This window comes from Saccopteryx leptura, chromosome 7 (genome assembly GCF_036850995.1).
Source record: "Saccopteryx leptura isolate mSacLep1 chromosome 7, mSacLep1_pri_phased_curated, whole genome shotgun sequence".
NCBI lineage: Eukaryota > Metazoa > Chordata > Mammalia > Chiroptera > Emballonuridae > Saccopteryx > Saccopteryx leptura.
Window position 1 is genome coordinate 55,703,696 of NC_089509.1, and position 15,614 is coordinate 55,719,309.

At 36.3% G+C, this 15,614-nt stretch overlaps 1 protein-coding gene and 1 pseudogene across 15 annotated transcripts in view; both read left to right on the forward strand.

The window, feature by feature from the left end:
- The window catches only part of PPIG (peptidylprolyl isomerase G), a 58,012-nt gene that overhangs the window by 28,474 nt on the left and 13,924 nt on the right, over positions 1-15,614 (forward strand). For 10 of the 15 annotated variants that reach the window (XM_066346444.1, XM_066346446.1, XM_066346440.1 and 7 more), the window contains 7 exons: positions 92-169; positions 268-342; positions 720-827; positions 1,856-1,900; positions 5,055-5,142; positions 14,450-14,479; positions 14,571-14,710. In XM_066346444.1, coding sequence (XP_066202541.1) covers positions 109-169; positions 268-342; positions 720-827; positions 1,856-1,900; positions 5,055-5,142; positions 14,450-14,479; positions 14,571-14,710 — 547 coding nt within the window. In that variant the 5' untranslated portion in view covers positions 92-108. Of the gene's footprint in view, positions 1-74; positions 170-267; positions 343-719; positions 828-1,855; positions 1,901-5,054; positions 5,143-14,449; positions 14,480-14,570; positions 14,711-15,614 lie in introns of all 15 variants that reach the window. The other 5 variants (XM_066346453.1, XM_066346443.1, XM_066346451.1 and 2 more) reach the window with 1 other exon arrangement.
- Positions 4,557-4,657, forward strand: LOC136379224 (U6 spliceosomal RNA; annotated as a pseudogene).

Genomic DNA, 15,614 nt, shown 5'->3' on the forward strand with positions numbered 1-15,614 from the left:
AAACTACATTTCTAGTTTATGCTTCACAGAATATTTTTTCAAGAAATTTATGAAAAATCTTTGTGTGCCTGAAGCTGTATTTTACTCATAGATTGAAATATTGGAGCCATGGGAATAAAGGTTCAGCGTCCACGATGTTTTTTTGACATCGCCATTAATAATCAACCAGGTATGAAGATTAATGTTCCTATTTAACATTTATAAATGAGTATTTAATATTTTAAATTAATAAGGAAGTTTAAACCAACTATCTTTTTTTTTTTTAAGCTGGAAGAGTTGTCTTTGAATTATTTTCTGATGTGTGCCCCAAAACATGTGAGAACTTCCGATGTCTTTGTACAGGTTTGTTGCCATTCAGTTACCCTAGTAGTAGTCCCTTTTTTATTTAAACATATTTTAGATTTTTTTACATATATTTTTCTCTTAATGTGCAAATTATGTAACATTGACAAGGATGTGAAAGTAATTCTTAAAAATGCTAATTGTAATGAGATTTCGACATTGACTTTTACATTTCTGCACTCTCCAGGAAAGCCTGTGATTTTAAACATGAATTTTTAAAAAATTCCTGAGGGGAGTGAAAATTCTATAGTTTAAAAAAGTCTACGTAGTTCAAAGGAGATATATTTTACAGGGTGAAATTTTCATCATTAATTATGCTTTAATACTACCTTGATTTCTTTTCTTCTAAATAGCTTACTAATTTTTCTGTTTTATAGGTGAAAAAGGGACAGGGAAATCAACTCAGAAGCCATTGCATTATAAGAGTTGTCTCTTTCATAGAGTTGTCAAAGATTTTATGGTTCAGGGTGGTGACTTTAGTGAAGGTAAGAGTATGGTTCCTACAAAAGAAAATTATTTCTTTTTTGTTAACTATCATAGATCTCAGTGTTAGACAAATCTTAGATGTACTAGTTCAGTTTTCTTTTTACCTCACTTAGGTTTTTTCTTTGTCTTATTTTTGTGGGTTGTTTTTTATTTTCTTCTGGGTTTTTTGTTTGTTATTTTTTAAACTTTTTTGTTGTTTTTTTTCACCCTACCTTTTTTGCTCTAACAATTAGAACTACTCATAGAAATAGATTAAAAGAAAGAAGCATAGGAAATAATGTCATCTTTGATTCATGAAGTCATTTCAGAAATTTGCTTCAGGATAAAAAACAAAGTACTGTGTTCATCTTTTAGTACAGTATATGTGTTTGATTTTTGTCACAGTTAATAAACCTTAACTACAAAATAGTTATACTTATTTAATTATAAAAACATTGAAATTATATTTAAAGGATACATTGAAAAAATGTCAGTAATTTCTATTTAAAAATTACATAATAGTAATCATGAGAGCCTGATTGTTCCCCCCTTTTTTTTTTCCACTACCTTAACAGATTTTTGTCATATTCTCACTATTGTATCATAAGGGAAAGAAAATAATTTGGGATCTTGTCAAAATCGATAATATGATTTGCTGTGAACCTTTGTTACTGATTCAGAGTCTTCTAATCACTTCTAAGCATTAATTTTCTTTTTTTTTTTTTTTTGGTGACAGAGAGGAATAGGTAAGGACAGACAGGAAGGGAGAGAGATGAGAAGCATTAAATCTTTGTTGCATCACGTTAGTTGTTTATTGATTGCTTTCTCATATGTGCCTTGATGGGGGGGTCAGCAGATCAAATGACCCCTTGCTCAAGCCAGATGGGCCCATGCTCAAGCCGGCGACCACGGGTCCTCCATGTCCCAGTTCGACACTCTATCCACTGCTCCACCACCTGGTCAACTAGTTTTCTAAGAATTTTGTTTAGGTATCATCAAGTAGATTACTATCTTGAGAGTTCTAAGAGTTCATGTTTTTCATTCCTAGGAAATGGACGAGGAGGAGAATCTATTTATGGAGGATTCTTTGAAGGTAAAAATGTGTCCTTTTATTTTAAATTATGTTTTTAATGTTTTGTATGTAATGTTTTATATTTGATTTTTCTCTTGAGTCAATAAGATTATTCATTAAACAATCTAAACTGTCCATCTACGTTCAACTACTCTAAAGGTAAACTTTCTCATGAAAAATTTCATAATATAGACTTTATAGAGTAAAGATTTTTTGGGGGGGTCTAGGACATTCATATATCATATGAAGAATTTTAATGATCTATAATAAACTCTTAGAGTTATAATGCTAGTATGGGAACTTCCATAGCTTGATCTTAATCCTTTAAAAAAAATTTTAAAGCAATTAAACTTTTAATTGAACTATAGTTAGTTGACATACATTGTTATATTAGTTTCAGATGTACAACATAGTGATTTGACATTTAAATACCTTTAGAAGTGGTCATGACATTATCTGTCACCATACCAAGTTATTATAGTGTTACTGACTGTTCCTTATGCTGTATATTACATCTCCATAACTTACATATTTTATAACTATAATTCTGTACCTCTTAATCCCCTTCACCTATTTTACCTCTCCTCCAACCTCCCCCCCATTCTGACAGTCATTAGTTCTCTGTATTTATGAGTCTGTTTCTGTTTTGCTTTGTTCATTTCTTTTGCTTTTTAGATACCACATATAAGTGAAGTCATACGGTGTTTGTCTTTTCTCTGTCTGACTTAACTTAGCATAATACTGACTATTTCCATCTATGCTGTCCCAAATGGCAAGATTTCTTTTTTTCTTCAATTTTTCCATTGGTAAAGCGTCGGCCTGGCGTGCAGGAATCCCAGGTTTGATTCCCGGCCAGGGCACACAGGAGAAGCGCCCATCTGCTTCTCCACCCCTCCCCCTCTCCTTCCTCTCTGTCTCTCTCTTCCCCTCCTGCAGCCAAGGCTCCATTGGAGCAAAGTTGGTCCGGGCGCTGGGGATGGCTCTATGGCCTCCGCCTCAGGCGCTAGAATGGCTCTGGTTGCAGCAGAGCAACGCCCCAGATGGGCAGAGCATCACCCCCTGGTGGGCATGCCGGTTGGATCCCGGTCGGGCTCATGCGAGAGTCTGTCTGACTGCCTCCCCGTTTCCAACTTCAGAAAAATACCCCCCCAAAATAAAAAATAAATAAAATTCTTATCTTTCAAAAAAAAAACAAAAAAAAAGTTTACTGCCTATGTCTTCTTTTGGGAGTTTTATGGTTTTTATCTTACACTTAAGTTATTAATTCATTGAGTTCATTTTTCTATATTGTGTAAGTAAGTAGCCTAGTTTCCCTTTTTTGCTTGTTTCTGTCCAGTTTTTCCATCACCGTTTATTGAAGAGACTCCCAAATGTGTGTATCTGCCTCCTTTGTCATGTATTAACTGACCATTTAAGCGTGGATTTATTTCTAGACTTTATTTTGTTCCATCGATCTATGTATCTGTTTTTATGCTAGACCCATAGTGTTTTGATTATCATTGCTTTATAGTTAGTTTGAAATTAGGGAGCATAATAATCTCTAGTATTGTTCTTTCTCAAGGTTGCTCTGCTAGCTGGAGTCTTTTCTGTTTCCATAAGAATTTTAGGATTATTTGTTTTAGTTCTGTGAAAAAAATGCCATTGGTATTTTACATTAAATCTATATATTGCTTTGGGTAGGAGATATTTTAACAGTATTGAATTTTTTAGTCCATGAGCATGGTATATTTTTTTATTTGTGTCATGGTCAGTTTCTTTCATCAATTCCTTAAAGTTTGTACAGGTCTTTCACCTGCTTGGTTAAATTTATTCCAAGGTATTTGGTTTTTTTGATGCAATTGTAAATGGGATTATTTTTTTATTTTTCTTTCTGATAATTCATTATTAACGTATAGGAACATAACAGTTTTTTGTATATTAATTTTTTTAACTTTACGAATTCATTTATGCTAATTTTTTTGTTAGGGACTTCATGCTTCTCTATATATGTACTATCATGTCATCTGCAAATTGTAACAGTTTTACTTCTGTTCCAATTTGGATGCCTTTTATTTGTTTCCTTGCATATATGCTCTGGGCAGCTCCCCTAATACTGCGCTGAATAAAAGTGGTAAGAGTGGCATCTTTGTCTTGTTCCTGATCTTTGAGGGAAAGCTTTCAGGCTTTTCCCATTGAGTATGATGTTACTGTGGGTTTATCACACGTGGCCTTTATTATACTGAGATGTGTTCCTCTGTATTCACTTTGTCGAGTTTTTATCTTAACTGGATATTGAATGATCTTAAACTTTATTAAAAGAGATTCAACAGTATATCTTAGTAACAGTAGCTTCATTTTCAGTGGGTTCATTTTTCTATGAAGATTTTTTTAAAACTCTGATATTCTAAAATTTAGCTATAACGTTTTTCCCAATTTTAAGTTTTCTCATTAGAATTTTTAATTGATGTGAAGATCACTGGAAAGACTATAAACGTGAATGGAAATATTTCATTCATTTGGGATTCAGTGAATTTTTTTCAAATTTTACTTGCTTAGTTCTCACTCTAATCCAATATTGGAATGCTAGCTGCTGTCCTTGCAATAAGTGATGCTGTGTTACAGAGATTAAGTTCATGAGGATCTCTCTGTGCTCAGAATAATATTTTCCCTTTTGTGCTCAGAAATGAAATAAATGGTGGTCACCCCAGTGGCACATACACTAAAGTTGGAACAATACAGAGATTATCGTGAGTCCTGCACAAGGATGACACACAAATATGTGAAGCATTCCATATTTTTAATTCTCCTTTAAAAAAAAGTAAATGAAATATAAAAGAATTTTGTCTGGATTCTTTCTCTTGGTTTTTAGGGGAGTTTCATTTTTTGTTTAAATAAGCAAAGGAAGTTGTATTGTCTTTTCCCAAAAAAATGTAAAGGACAAATGTAAATGGAAAGAAAGTGAGTTGATAGAATATTTGGAATTTATAGCAAGGGATTGAAAATTAGAAAAATTTTAATCTAAAAGGATGGAAGAGGGAATTGGTTAATATTTGATTCTTATTTTAACCTGACTTGTCTAAATTTCGTCTGGTATTAAAAAGCACATGATATGAACAGAAGATCTGAAGAGGAGTGAAAATGACTTCTAGGAGTAGTTTATGCCTCTAATGTAACTGAAAACTTTGCTTCTCTATAGATGAGAGTTTTGCTGTTAAACACAACAAAGAATTTCTCTTATCAATGGCCAACAGAGGAAAGGATACAAATGGTTCACAGTTTTTCATGTAAGTATTTATGATCTGATACCTTACAATATTCCTCTTTTGGTATGTCATTTCTTTGTATGTCTACCCTTGATCCTTAATAAGTGGACGAGGTCCCCATAAGTGGGATAATTTTTGAAGGAAGAAGAATAAAGAATTGCTGAAAAAGGGAATCTTGTTGAAAGTGAAGTTGTACTGCTAAAGTTTTCAAATTATGAAAACGAGTCAAGACAGGAGCCAGCTTGAAGGGTAGCGTTTTCACTGTACATATTCGGACAATTTGACCATCAAAATAGGAATCCAGGAGTCTATACAGATATAAAAAAAATGAGGGAATAATGGGAGGAGTAAAAGCTGTTCCTTAGTAGAATGTCAGCTCGTAAATGTAAAAGGAATGATAGAGTAGAAAAATCACCATTTGGCAGTCATCTCAGTAATTGATTCACAGAAGAATTATCTATTGGTGGTAAATTTAGAGGGCATTTTTTAAAAATTTATTTTAAAGAAACAGAAACATAGATTTGTTCTACCTATATGCATGAAAAAAAAATTTTTTAGATTTTATTTATTGATTTTAGAGAGAGTGAAAGAGAAAGGGAAGTGAAGAGGAGTAGAAAGCATCAACTCGTAGTAGTTGCTTATTGTATGTGCCTTGACCAGTCAAGCCAGGGGTTTCAAACAGGATGACCTCAGGATTACAAGTCAATGCTTTATTCACTGCACCACCACAGGTTAGGCCTATATGCATTTTTTAATGCATTTATTGGTTCTTGTATGTGCCCTAAGGATCAAACTCATAATCTTGGCATATTCAGATGACCCTCTAACCCAGTGGTAGTCAACCTGGTCCCTACCACCCACTAGTGGGTGTTCCAGCTTTCATGGTGGGCGGTAGCAGAGCAACCAAAGTATAAATAAAAAGATAGCTTTAACTATAGTAAGTTGTTTTATAAAGATTTATTCTGCCAAACTTGGCAAAAATCTGACATAAAGTACTTGGTAAGTAATTATTATTATATGCTTTAACTTGCTGTAACTCTGCTTTATAAATTTTATAAAGTAAAGTTACTTCCCTACTTTATAAATCACCATTACTGTGGAACGGTGGGCGGTTAGAAAATTTTACTAACAGAGATATAAAAGTGGGTGGTAGGTATAAAAAGGTTGACTACCCCTGCTCTAACCAGTTGAGCTACCTACCTGGCCAACCTAGAAAATATATTTAACAAGGATCAGGATTTTTTCATAGAGTATCTTTCCATAAATTACGTAATTGCAAAGTAAAATACAGTCGATCCTCATTATCAAAGATTCTGTATTTGTGAATTTGCCTGTTCACTAAAATATATCTGTAACCTCAAAGTCAGTACTGCTGATGTTTTCCATTTCTAACTACAAAACATTGTGACGAGGGCTCTTGTCAGTAGTAGAGGACATATTTTCTCTGTTTCAGGAGCCTTAAACTCTCCTGGTCTCAGAACTTAATCTTTCAGTACCATGTGTAGTCTAGCATTTTCTTAGTCCAATGTTTGTAACACTTTTTCTGTTTTTTAATTTTTTTTATTTTTAGAGTCGGGGAGAGATTAGAAACGTCAACTTATAGTTGGTTCACTTTAGTAGTTCATTGATTGCTTCTCATATGTGCCTTGTCTGGGGGTTCCAGCAGACTCAGTGACCCCTTGCTCAAGCCAGCAATCTTGGAATCATGTTGATGATCCTGCACTCAAGTTGGCAAGCCTGTGCTCAAGCTCACGAGTCTGCACTTAAGCCAGTGACCTTGGGGTTTCAAACTCGGGAACCTCAGTGTTTCTGGTCAACATTCTTATCCATTGTGCCCACCAGTCAGGCAATAACTCTCTTCTTCAACAGTGGAAAATCTGGCTTCCCATTACCTTCAATGTTTCTACTCATTTGCTGAATCCTAAAACAAACAAAAAAAACTATCCTATATCACTGGAAAGTAACCTATTAACTAGAGTTCATCACTTATTAATAGCTATTTTTGTCTTTTGACAGAGAGTAAATATGTAGTTAAAATACTCTGTTCACAAAAATTAGGGGATATTTTATCACTTCATATTTATTTTGAAATATCCCTAATTTTTGTGAGCAGTATATTATATATTTAAAAGTTACTTGGGCCCTGGCTGGTTGGCTCAGTGGTAGAGCATTGGCCCAGCATATCAGTGTCCCAGGTTCAATTACTGGTTGGGACACACAGGAGAAGCAACTATCTGCTTCCTTACCATGTCTTGATTGGTTTGAGCACCCTTCGCCTCAGGCACTAAAAATAGCTCGGTTGGGAGCGTGGCCCCAGATGAGCAGAACATTGGCCTCAGACAGGGGTTGTGGGTGGATCCAGGTCAGAGCACATGTGCGAATCTGTCTGTCTCCCCTCCTGTCACTTGGAAAAGAAGAAAAAAAAGTTACTTGAAATAGTAATTTTTAATGTAAATTTTATGTGGTTTTATGACTCAAAACTACTAGGTTAATTTGTTTCTTACTGTATTTCATTTTGTTCTCCCTCTAACCATATTTTTTTCTTTTTAAATCATTTTCTAATCACCATTGACATACATTATTATAATAGTTTCAGGTATATTATCCCAGTGATTAGATATTATATAACTTGACATGATACATAGTTACTAGAATATTATTGACTGTATTTCTTATGCTGTTGTTTATATCCCTTTGACTATTCTGTAACAACTAATTTGTACTTCTTAGTCCCTTCACCGTTTTCACCCATTCCCCAGCTTCTGTCCCACCTGGAAACCCTCAAAATGTTCTCTGTATCTATGAGTCTGTTTCTATTCTGCTTCTTCATTTATTTTGTCTTTTTAGATTCAATTGTCAATACGTATTTTTTGCCATTTTATTGTTCATATTTTTTGCCTCTTTTTCTTAAAATCCTTTAACATTTTATATCATACTAATTTAGTGGTGATGAACTCCTTGAACTTTTTTTTGTCTGGGAAGCTCTTTGAATTAAAGGATAGCTTTTCTAGGTAGAGTAGTCTTGGTTGTAGGTCCTTGCTTTTTATCACTTTGAATATTTCTTGCCAATCCCTTCTGGCCTGCAAAGTTCTGTTGAAAAATCAACCTACAGTCTTGTGGGAGCTCCCTTGTAGGTAACTAACTTTGTTTCTCCTGATGATTTTAAGATTCTCTGTCTTGAACCTTTTGCATTTTAATTATGATGTGTCTTGGTGTGGGCCTCTTTGGGTTCATCTTGTTTGGAACTCTGTGCTTCTTGGACTTTATGACTATTTCCTTCAGCAGGTTAGGGGAGCTCTCTGTCATTTTTTTAAAACAGGTTTTTAATTTCAGGCTCACTCTCTTCTCTTTCCAGCACCCCTGTGATGCAAATGTGGCATTTAAGTTGTCCCAGAGGCTCCTTATACTACTATCCTTACTCTTGGATTCTTTCTTTATTTTGCTGTTCTGATTGGGTATTGTTGCTTCCTTATTTTCCTAATTGGTGATTTGATTCTCAGCTTCATCTACTCTACTATAGATGACCTGTAAATTAATCTTCATTTCAGTTAGTGTAGTCTTTATTTCTGCCTGTTCCTTTTTTTATGCTATTGAGGTTCTCACTAAGTTCATTGACCATCCTTATAACTAGTGTTTTGAACTCTGCATCTAGTAGATTGCTTGTCTCCCTGTTGTTTAGTTCTTTTTCTGGAGTTCTACTCTTTCATTTGGGATGTTTCTTTGCCTCATTTGGCTAATTCCCTGTGTTTGTTTCTGTTTATTAGATAGAACTGGTACATCTCCCAGGCTTGATAGAGTGGCTGATGTAAGTGTTCTGTAAGGTTCAGTGGCACAACCTCCCCAGTCATCCAAGCTGGGCACTTCAGGTGCATCCCTACCATGTGGGCTGCGTATATCTTTTGTTGTAGTTGAGCCTTGATTGCTGTTGGCACACCAGTGGAGGGATTTATCCCCAGGCCGATCAGCTGAAAGGACTGGCTGCAGTCACCAACCACTATGGAGAATTAGCTTGTGCAGGGACCCACATTATACAGCAGGAATTTTTTTCAGCTGGGCTTTGAAGCTCATGGATCTGCCCCTGCTCTCTGTCACTTGGGGTGGTTTGGTAGTGATACTTTGATGTAGTCTGAAGCTGTCCACTGAATGCACTGGTTCCGAGACCTCTGGGTGGTGCAGGCTACCTGGCATGAGCTACAGAGTGAACTGCAGAGCTACTGCTTGTACGCTGGGCTTGGTGTACCAAGGCAAGGCCAAGCTTTGAACCAGAGCTTGCTGCTGCTAACGCCGTGTCTGGGACCACTTAGTAAGAGATATGGGCCATGATGAGGCCAGATGTTGCTTGTTTGAGAGATTTTAGGAAAATCTGAAGCTTGAACCAAGAGAGGTCATTTATATGAAAAAGCCACTGGAAGCAGCTTGGGTGGTCCAGAATGTTGGGTGGTCAGGTCTCAGGGATCACTAGGGTGGGACTAAAAGTGTTAGGTTGATGGAGACTCAGATATGGTACCTGCTGCCAGCCCTGTATGGGGAGGAATTAGAAAAGGAAAAATGGCCTTTTTGGACTTTATGACTATTTCCTTCAACAGGTTAGGGGAGTTCTCTGTCATTTTTTTAAAACGGGTTTTTAATTTCAGGTTTTAAAGCTGCTGCCACCCTCCCCCTGACCCCCCAGCTTGTCCTGATGCCAGCAGTTCAGTTCTTTCTAGTTTGTCCCTGGTGTCTATCAAGCTAATGCCCTAGTGCTGTAGCTCAGAGGGAGTGAGTCAAAGCAGGTCTGTGCATGGGCCCTTTATAGGAACACTCTGGGACTTCAGCAACCCTCCGTCTCCCTCAGCCTCATTCTAGTTTTTACAGCCGGAAGTTATGAGAACTCTTCCTGGCACTAGAACCCTGGGCTGCGGAGTCTGGTGTGGGCCTGGGACCCCTTGCCCCTCAGGGATACCACTGCAGGTGAGGTGCCCCTCCCAGTTTTTATCCACCACACATGGGTGTGAGACCAGCCCAGTCAGCGTCTCCTCCCCTCCTACAAGTCTCAGTATGGCTTCTTGAATTTCCTAGTTGTAGGACTTCCATTCAGTCAGATTCCAGGTGCTTCTGAAAGATTGTTCTGTAGTTTTGTTGTAATTTTTTGTGGTTTGAGAAGAGGCAAGTACCGCATTCACCTAACACCACCATTTTAAGTGGAAGCCTCCACCCCCTTATTTGAGTTTCTAGAATGTTAACATGATTCCAAATGTCAAAACGAAGAATTTCCTTGAAGTATTTACTCTCACCTAATTCTTCACATCATTCCCATTCCTCTGTTTATTCACCCAGTTTCCACCCATCCATACTAGTAACCAAATTCATTTGTTTCTGGTTTATCTTCCTATATTTCTCTTTGCAAACATAAGCACAGATATGTATATTTTTCTTATTTTTCTTTTTATTTATGAAGTAGATAGCATATTATATATAATGTTTTGCTCTTTGTACTTAACAGTGTGTCCTGGAAATCACTCCATATCATAGTACTCTTATGTATGTTTACAGGATGGTGCAGAAGTAGACTTACAGTTATTTGTATGGAAAATAATACAATAATAAATAATAATATAAGAATAAATGTTTTGTGTACTCACAACTTTCTTCAAATTGTTGTAGTGAAAAAAAAATTGTCGCCTGACCTGTGGTGGCACAGTGGATAAAGTGTTGACCTGGAAATGCTGAGGTTGCTGGTTCGAAACCCTGGGCTTGCCTGGTCAAGGCACATATGGGAGTTGATGCTTCCAGCTCCTCCCCACCTTCTCTCTCTGTCTCTCTCTCCTCTCTCTCTCCCTCTCTGTCTCTCTCCATTTCTCTCTCCTCTCTAAAATGAATAAATTAAATAAAATAAAAGATTTTAAAAAAATTGTTGTAGTGAACCTTGTACCTATTATTTGATGTATTATAATTATTTCTTTTATATAAATTGCTCCTAGAAATTTACTTACTGAAATGTTTACATACATTTGTCTTTCCACATACATTGCTGCATTGACTTCCAAAAAGAAGTATAGTTTAGTATCAGCAGTAAGTGGCAGTTTTACTAGATCTTTAACAACACTGAGTGTTATAATTCATTTTGCTTTATTTAGGTAAAATTCTTTCTGTGCTAACCAAAATCTTTATTAAGTTCATAAAATCTTTCCAGTTATATTCTCTGAATCTTCCCTCTACGTTTTACTTTCTCTCATCTCTTTCCAGTTCTACATAACCCTTTACTTCACCTGTATTCTGTAATTTTTTAAAGAAAGCAACCTCAGTTTTTTATTTGAAATTTTTTTAAATGTTGATTATAGCCTGACCGGGTAGTGGTGGATTGGATAGAGCGTCGACTAGCTTGAGCCCAGGACCATAGACATGACCCCATGGTCGCTGGTTTGACCCCATGGTCCCTGGCTTGAAGCCCAAGGTCGCTGGCTTGAGCAAGGAAGGAGTCCTCGCTCTGCTGTAGCCCCCACCCCCACCCCCCAGTCAAGGCACATATGAGAAAGCAGTCAGTGGACAACTAAGGTGCTGCAACTATGAGTTGATGCTTCTCATCTCTCTCCCTTCCTGTCTCTCTCTCTTCTCTTTCCTCCCTCTCTCGTTTAAAAAATAAAAAAGTTGGTTATATATAAAATTTTGCCATTTTAACCTTTTGTAAGTATACAGTTCAATGGTGTTACATTATAGTGCTATGTAACTATCACCACTATTTTCAAAACTATAGTATTTTATTATCCCAGAGAATAACCATTTTCCTTTTTCTAAGCCCCTTTACACTTCTATTCCACTTTCCATCTCTATGAATTTGCTTATTCTAGTTATAAGTGGATCACACAGTTTGTCTTTTTGTGTCTGGATTATTTCATTTAACTTGTTTTTAAGGTTCATATTGCAGCATGTATCAAAACTTCATTCCTTTTTATGGCTATCACTTCATTATATGTACATACCACGTTTTGTTCATCTGTTGATGGTCATTAAGTTGGTTTCACCTTTTGGCTATTGTGAACTATGCTGCAGAGGACATTGGCATACACATATTTGTTTGAGTCCCCGTTTTTAATTCTTTTGGATATATACCTGGGGTAGAACTGCTGAATCATGTGGTAATTTACATAGCTTTTTGAGGACGTATCAAAATGTTTTCCACAGTGGTTGCATCATTTTATGTTCCCACCAGCATTGTACAAGAGTTCCCATTTTTCCATATCCTCATGAACATACTTTCTTTACCGATCTGAGAATGACCATGAAAAGTACTGTGAGATTGCTTTAGAAATTAAAAATTCTAGTAAGCCATTGAACTTGCATATATAGTATCTTTGAAGTGAGAATTGAGTATATCTAGATACAAATAATATACTATATATAGTGAATATAATGTAATACAAATACATATATGGTGTACATCTATGGTCTTACATTTCTGGGTGCCGTTAGCACCTTCCAGTGAGCATAGCTGTTACAATGGGGAAACAATAGGTTTTTAATTTGAAAAGGTGACATTTTAAAAATACATGTACTATTAGTTAGAAATATTTTTAGTAGTTTTGTGTGCGCTTTAACCAAAAGTTGGCTTAAATTGTATTCCTTCTATGTCTTTTTTGATAAGGTTTTTGATTTTTTTATTTTTGTGGTAGAGAGATAGAGAGACTCAAACAGAGGGACAGATAGGGACAGACAGACAGGAAGGGAGATGAGAAACATCAATTCTTTGTTGCGGCTCCTTAGTTGTTCATTGATTGATTTCTCATATATGCCTTAACTGAGGGGCTACAGCAGACCAAGTGACCCCTTGTTTGAGCCAGCGACCTTGGGCTCGAGCTGGTGAGCCTTGCTCAAACCCAGATGAGTCCACACTCAAGCTGGCGACCTCAGGGTCTCGAACTTGAGTCCTCCTCATCCCAGTCCGACGCTGTATCCACTGCGCCACCGCCTGGTCAGGCAAGGTTGTTTTTTTTATTTTTAATAATAGTTTTTTAATTAAGTAAGAGGCAAGGAGGCAAAGAGACAGACTTCTCCTGCATGTGCCCCGACAGGGATTCACCCAGCAAGCCCCCTACCAAGCGATGCTCTGCCCATCTGGGGTGTTGCTCCATTAGCTCTGCAATGAAGCTATTTTAGCATCTGAGGCAAGGCCATGGAGCCATCCTCAGCGCCTGGGGCCAACTTGCTAATACCATTTCATCTGTGGCTTCAGGAAGGGAAGAGAGAGAGAGAGAGAGAGAGAGAGAAAAGGAGAGCAGGTAGGGTGGAGAAGCAAGATGGTTGCTTCTCCTATGTATCCTGACTGGGAATCAAACCCGGGACTTCCACACACCAGGCTGATGCTCTACTGCTGAGCCAACTGGCCAGGGCTTAATAATAAATCTTATACAATGCCCATCTTCAATTTATTATACTAGTAATTTTAGTAAGCTACTCAAGTAGCAGCCTTCTTAACTATAAAGATTTCAAGGCTGATAAGGAAAAGGAAAGAATTTTTAAAAATTATTTCATTTGTGGCCCTGGCTGGTTCGCTCAGTTGGTTAAGAGAATCATCCCAAAATGACAAGGTTGTGGGTTAGATCCTCATACACGGGAAGCAGCCAACAAATGCACAAACTCAAAGAGCTACAGGTCTTAGGCAAGTAACATAAGCAAGTAAAGACTCCTAGAACAAGATATTAAACTGATAATCCTTGTATTAAGGAAGATAAGGATTCTTAGCCTGTCCAATTATTTCCATGTGCCAGGTACCACATTTTTCAGGTCTCCAAAAGGTCTTAAATCTGGATTTTTATGTAAAAGTATCCAGAATTTTAAATGTTGACAAGTAACATAATTTATAAACACTACATGTATCATCATTTCTATTCAGCTTCAGTAAATGTGTGAAAGCCATCCAGTATAATCTGTGCTATAACTGTTTAAAATGTTAAGATTAAAAGCAGTTGTTAAACCCATCAATTAGTGGGATGGTTTGATAAATTTTGGTGTGTCCATATAAATAGAACATTCTACAACCATGAATATTCACATGCAAAAAACGTATAGATGGATAGAAGTAATGCCAAAATGTTAACTTTAAATAAATACATGTAAGTTTTTAACAATGTGTGATTTTTTATAATCAGAACAAGTTTATGAAAATTCATTATGTGGAAAACATCTTGCTCTCTTATCTACTTAAGGTTAATGTAATACTAGTCTATTATGTTAGGATTTGTTTGTTTGCAACTTTGTTTCCAATGCAGTTATTTTCTTTTCCTTTTTAGAGATGCTAACTTTGTTTTTCTCTGACTTTGTTTTTATTCTTCTGTCTGATGATTTCCAAAAGAACAACGAAACCAACTCCTCATTTAGATGGGTAAAGATCATTTTAATTAATTTTATAACCTACTTTAACTTAATATTAAAATAAGAAGCTTTTATTTAATCACTTTTACTTGACTCTTTAGGCATCATGTTGTTTTTGGACAAGTGATTTCTGGTCAAGAAGTTGTGAGGGAGATAGAAAACCAGAAAACAGACGCAGCTAGCAAACCATTTGCTGAGGTGCGGATACTCAGTTGTGGAGAGCTAGTCCCCAAATCTAAAGGTAAGAGCAAATACATATTTCTGGTATTCTTATGCATATAAAACAAGCAGACACTCTAAATATTTGGCATAAGAGTCACTCTAAAGTAAATATGAATATGAGGTTTTTGTGTTTTGAATATGTTTTTATATTATCTAAATGTTTTATCTTCATCGTTTGTTCATTTACTACAGAATCATTTAACTTTTTACTATTAGTTTGCAGTAATTTATCCTGCTTCCACCTTCTTTATGGAATTTTTTTAATTGTTTAAATAGCATGGGAAATAGATAACTTTTCCAGCGAAAGAGAGTGTACAATTGAAGAGACTAACATGGTTTAAGAAACTTTAGAGTCCTGGCCAGTAGCTCAGTCAGTTAAGAGCATTGTCCCGAAATGACAAGGTTGAGAGTTTGATCCCTGGTCAGGGCACACACATGAAGCAACCAAAGAATGCACAACTGAGTGGAACAGCAAATAAACGTTTCCCTTCCCCCTCCTCTCTCTCTCCCTCTCTCTGTCTCTCTTTAAAAAAATAAAATAAATGAAAATTGAGCCCTGGCCGGATAGCTTTTTTCTCCTCAATTCTTATAAGACAAATGTTAGACTTTTTGTTTATTGTCCTACAGATATCTCTGACTCTGTTCATCTTTTATTATATTTTTCTGATGTTGAGAGTGATAATTTCTATTGGTCTATCTTCTGGTTCACTAACACGTTGCTCTGTCATCTCCTCTCTGTTATTAAGCACATTTAGTGAGGTTATTGTACTAAGTTGTGATTTTTCTGGTTCTTGGTATTAATAGTGAATTATTTATTTATTTTGGGGGATTTCCTGGACATTTGGGATATTATAAGACTCTGGATTCTGTTCATCTTTTCTTTTTTATCAAGCACTTTATTTAGGTTTAGCATGTAGGGCCTG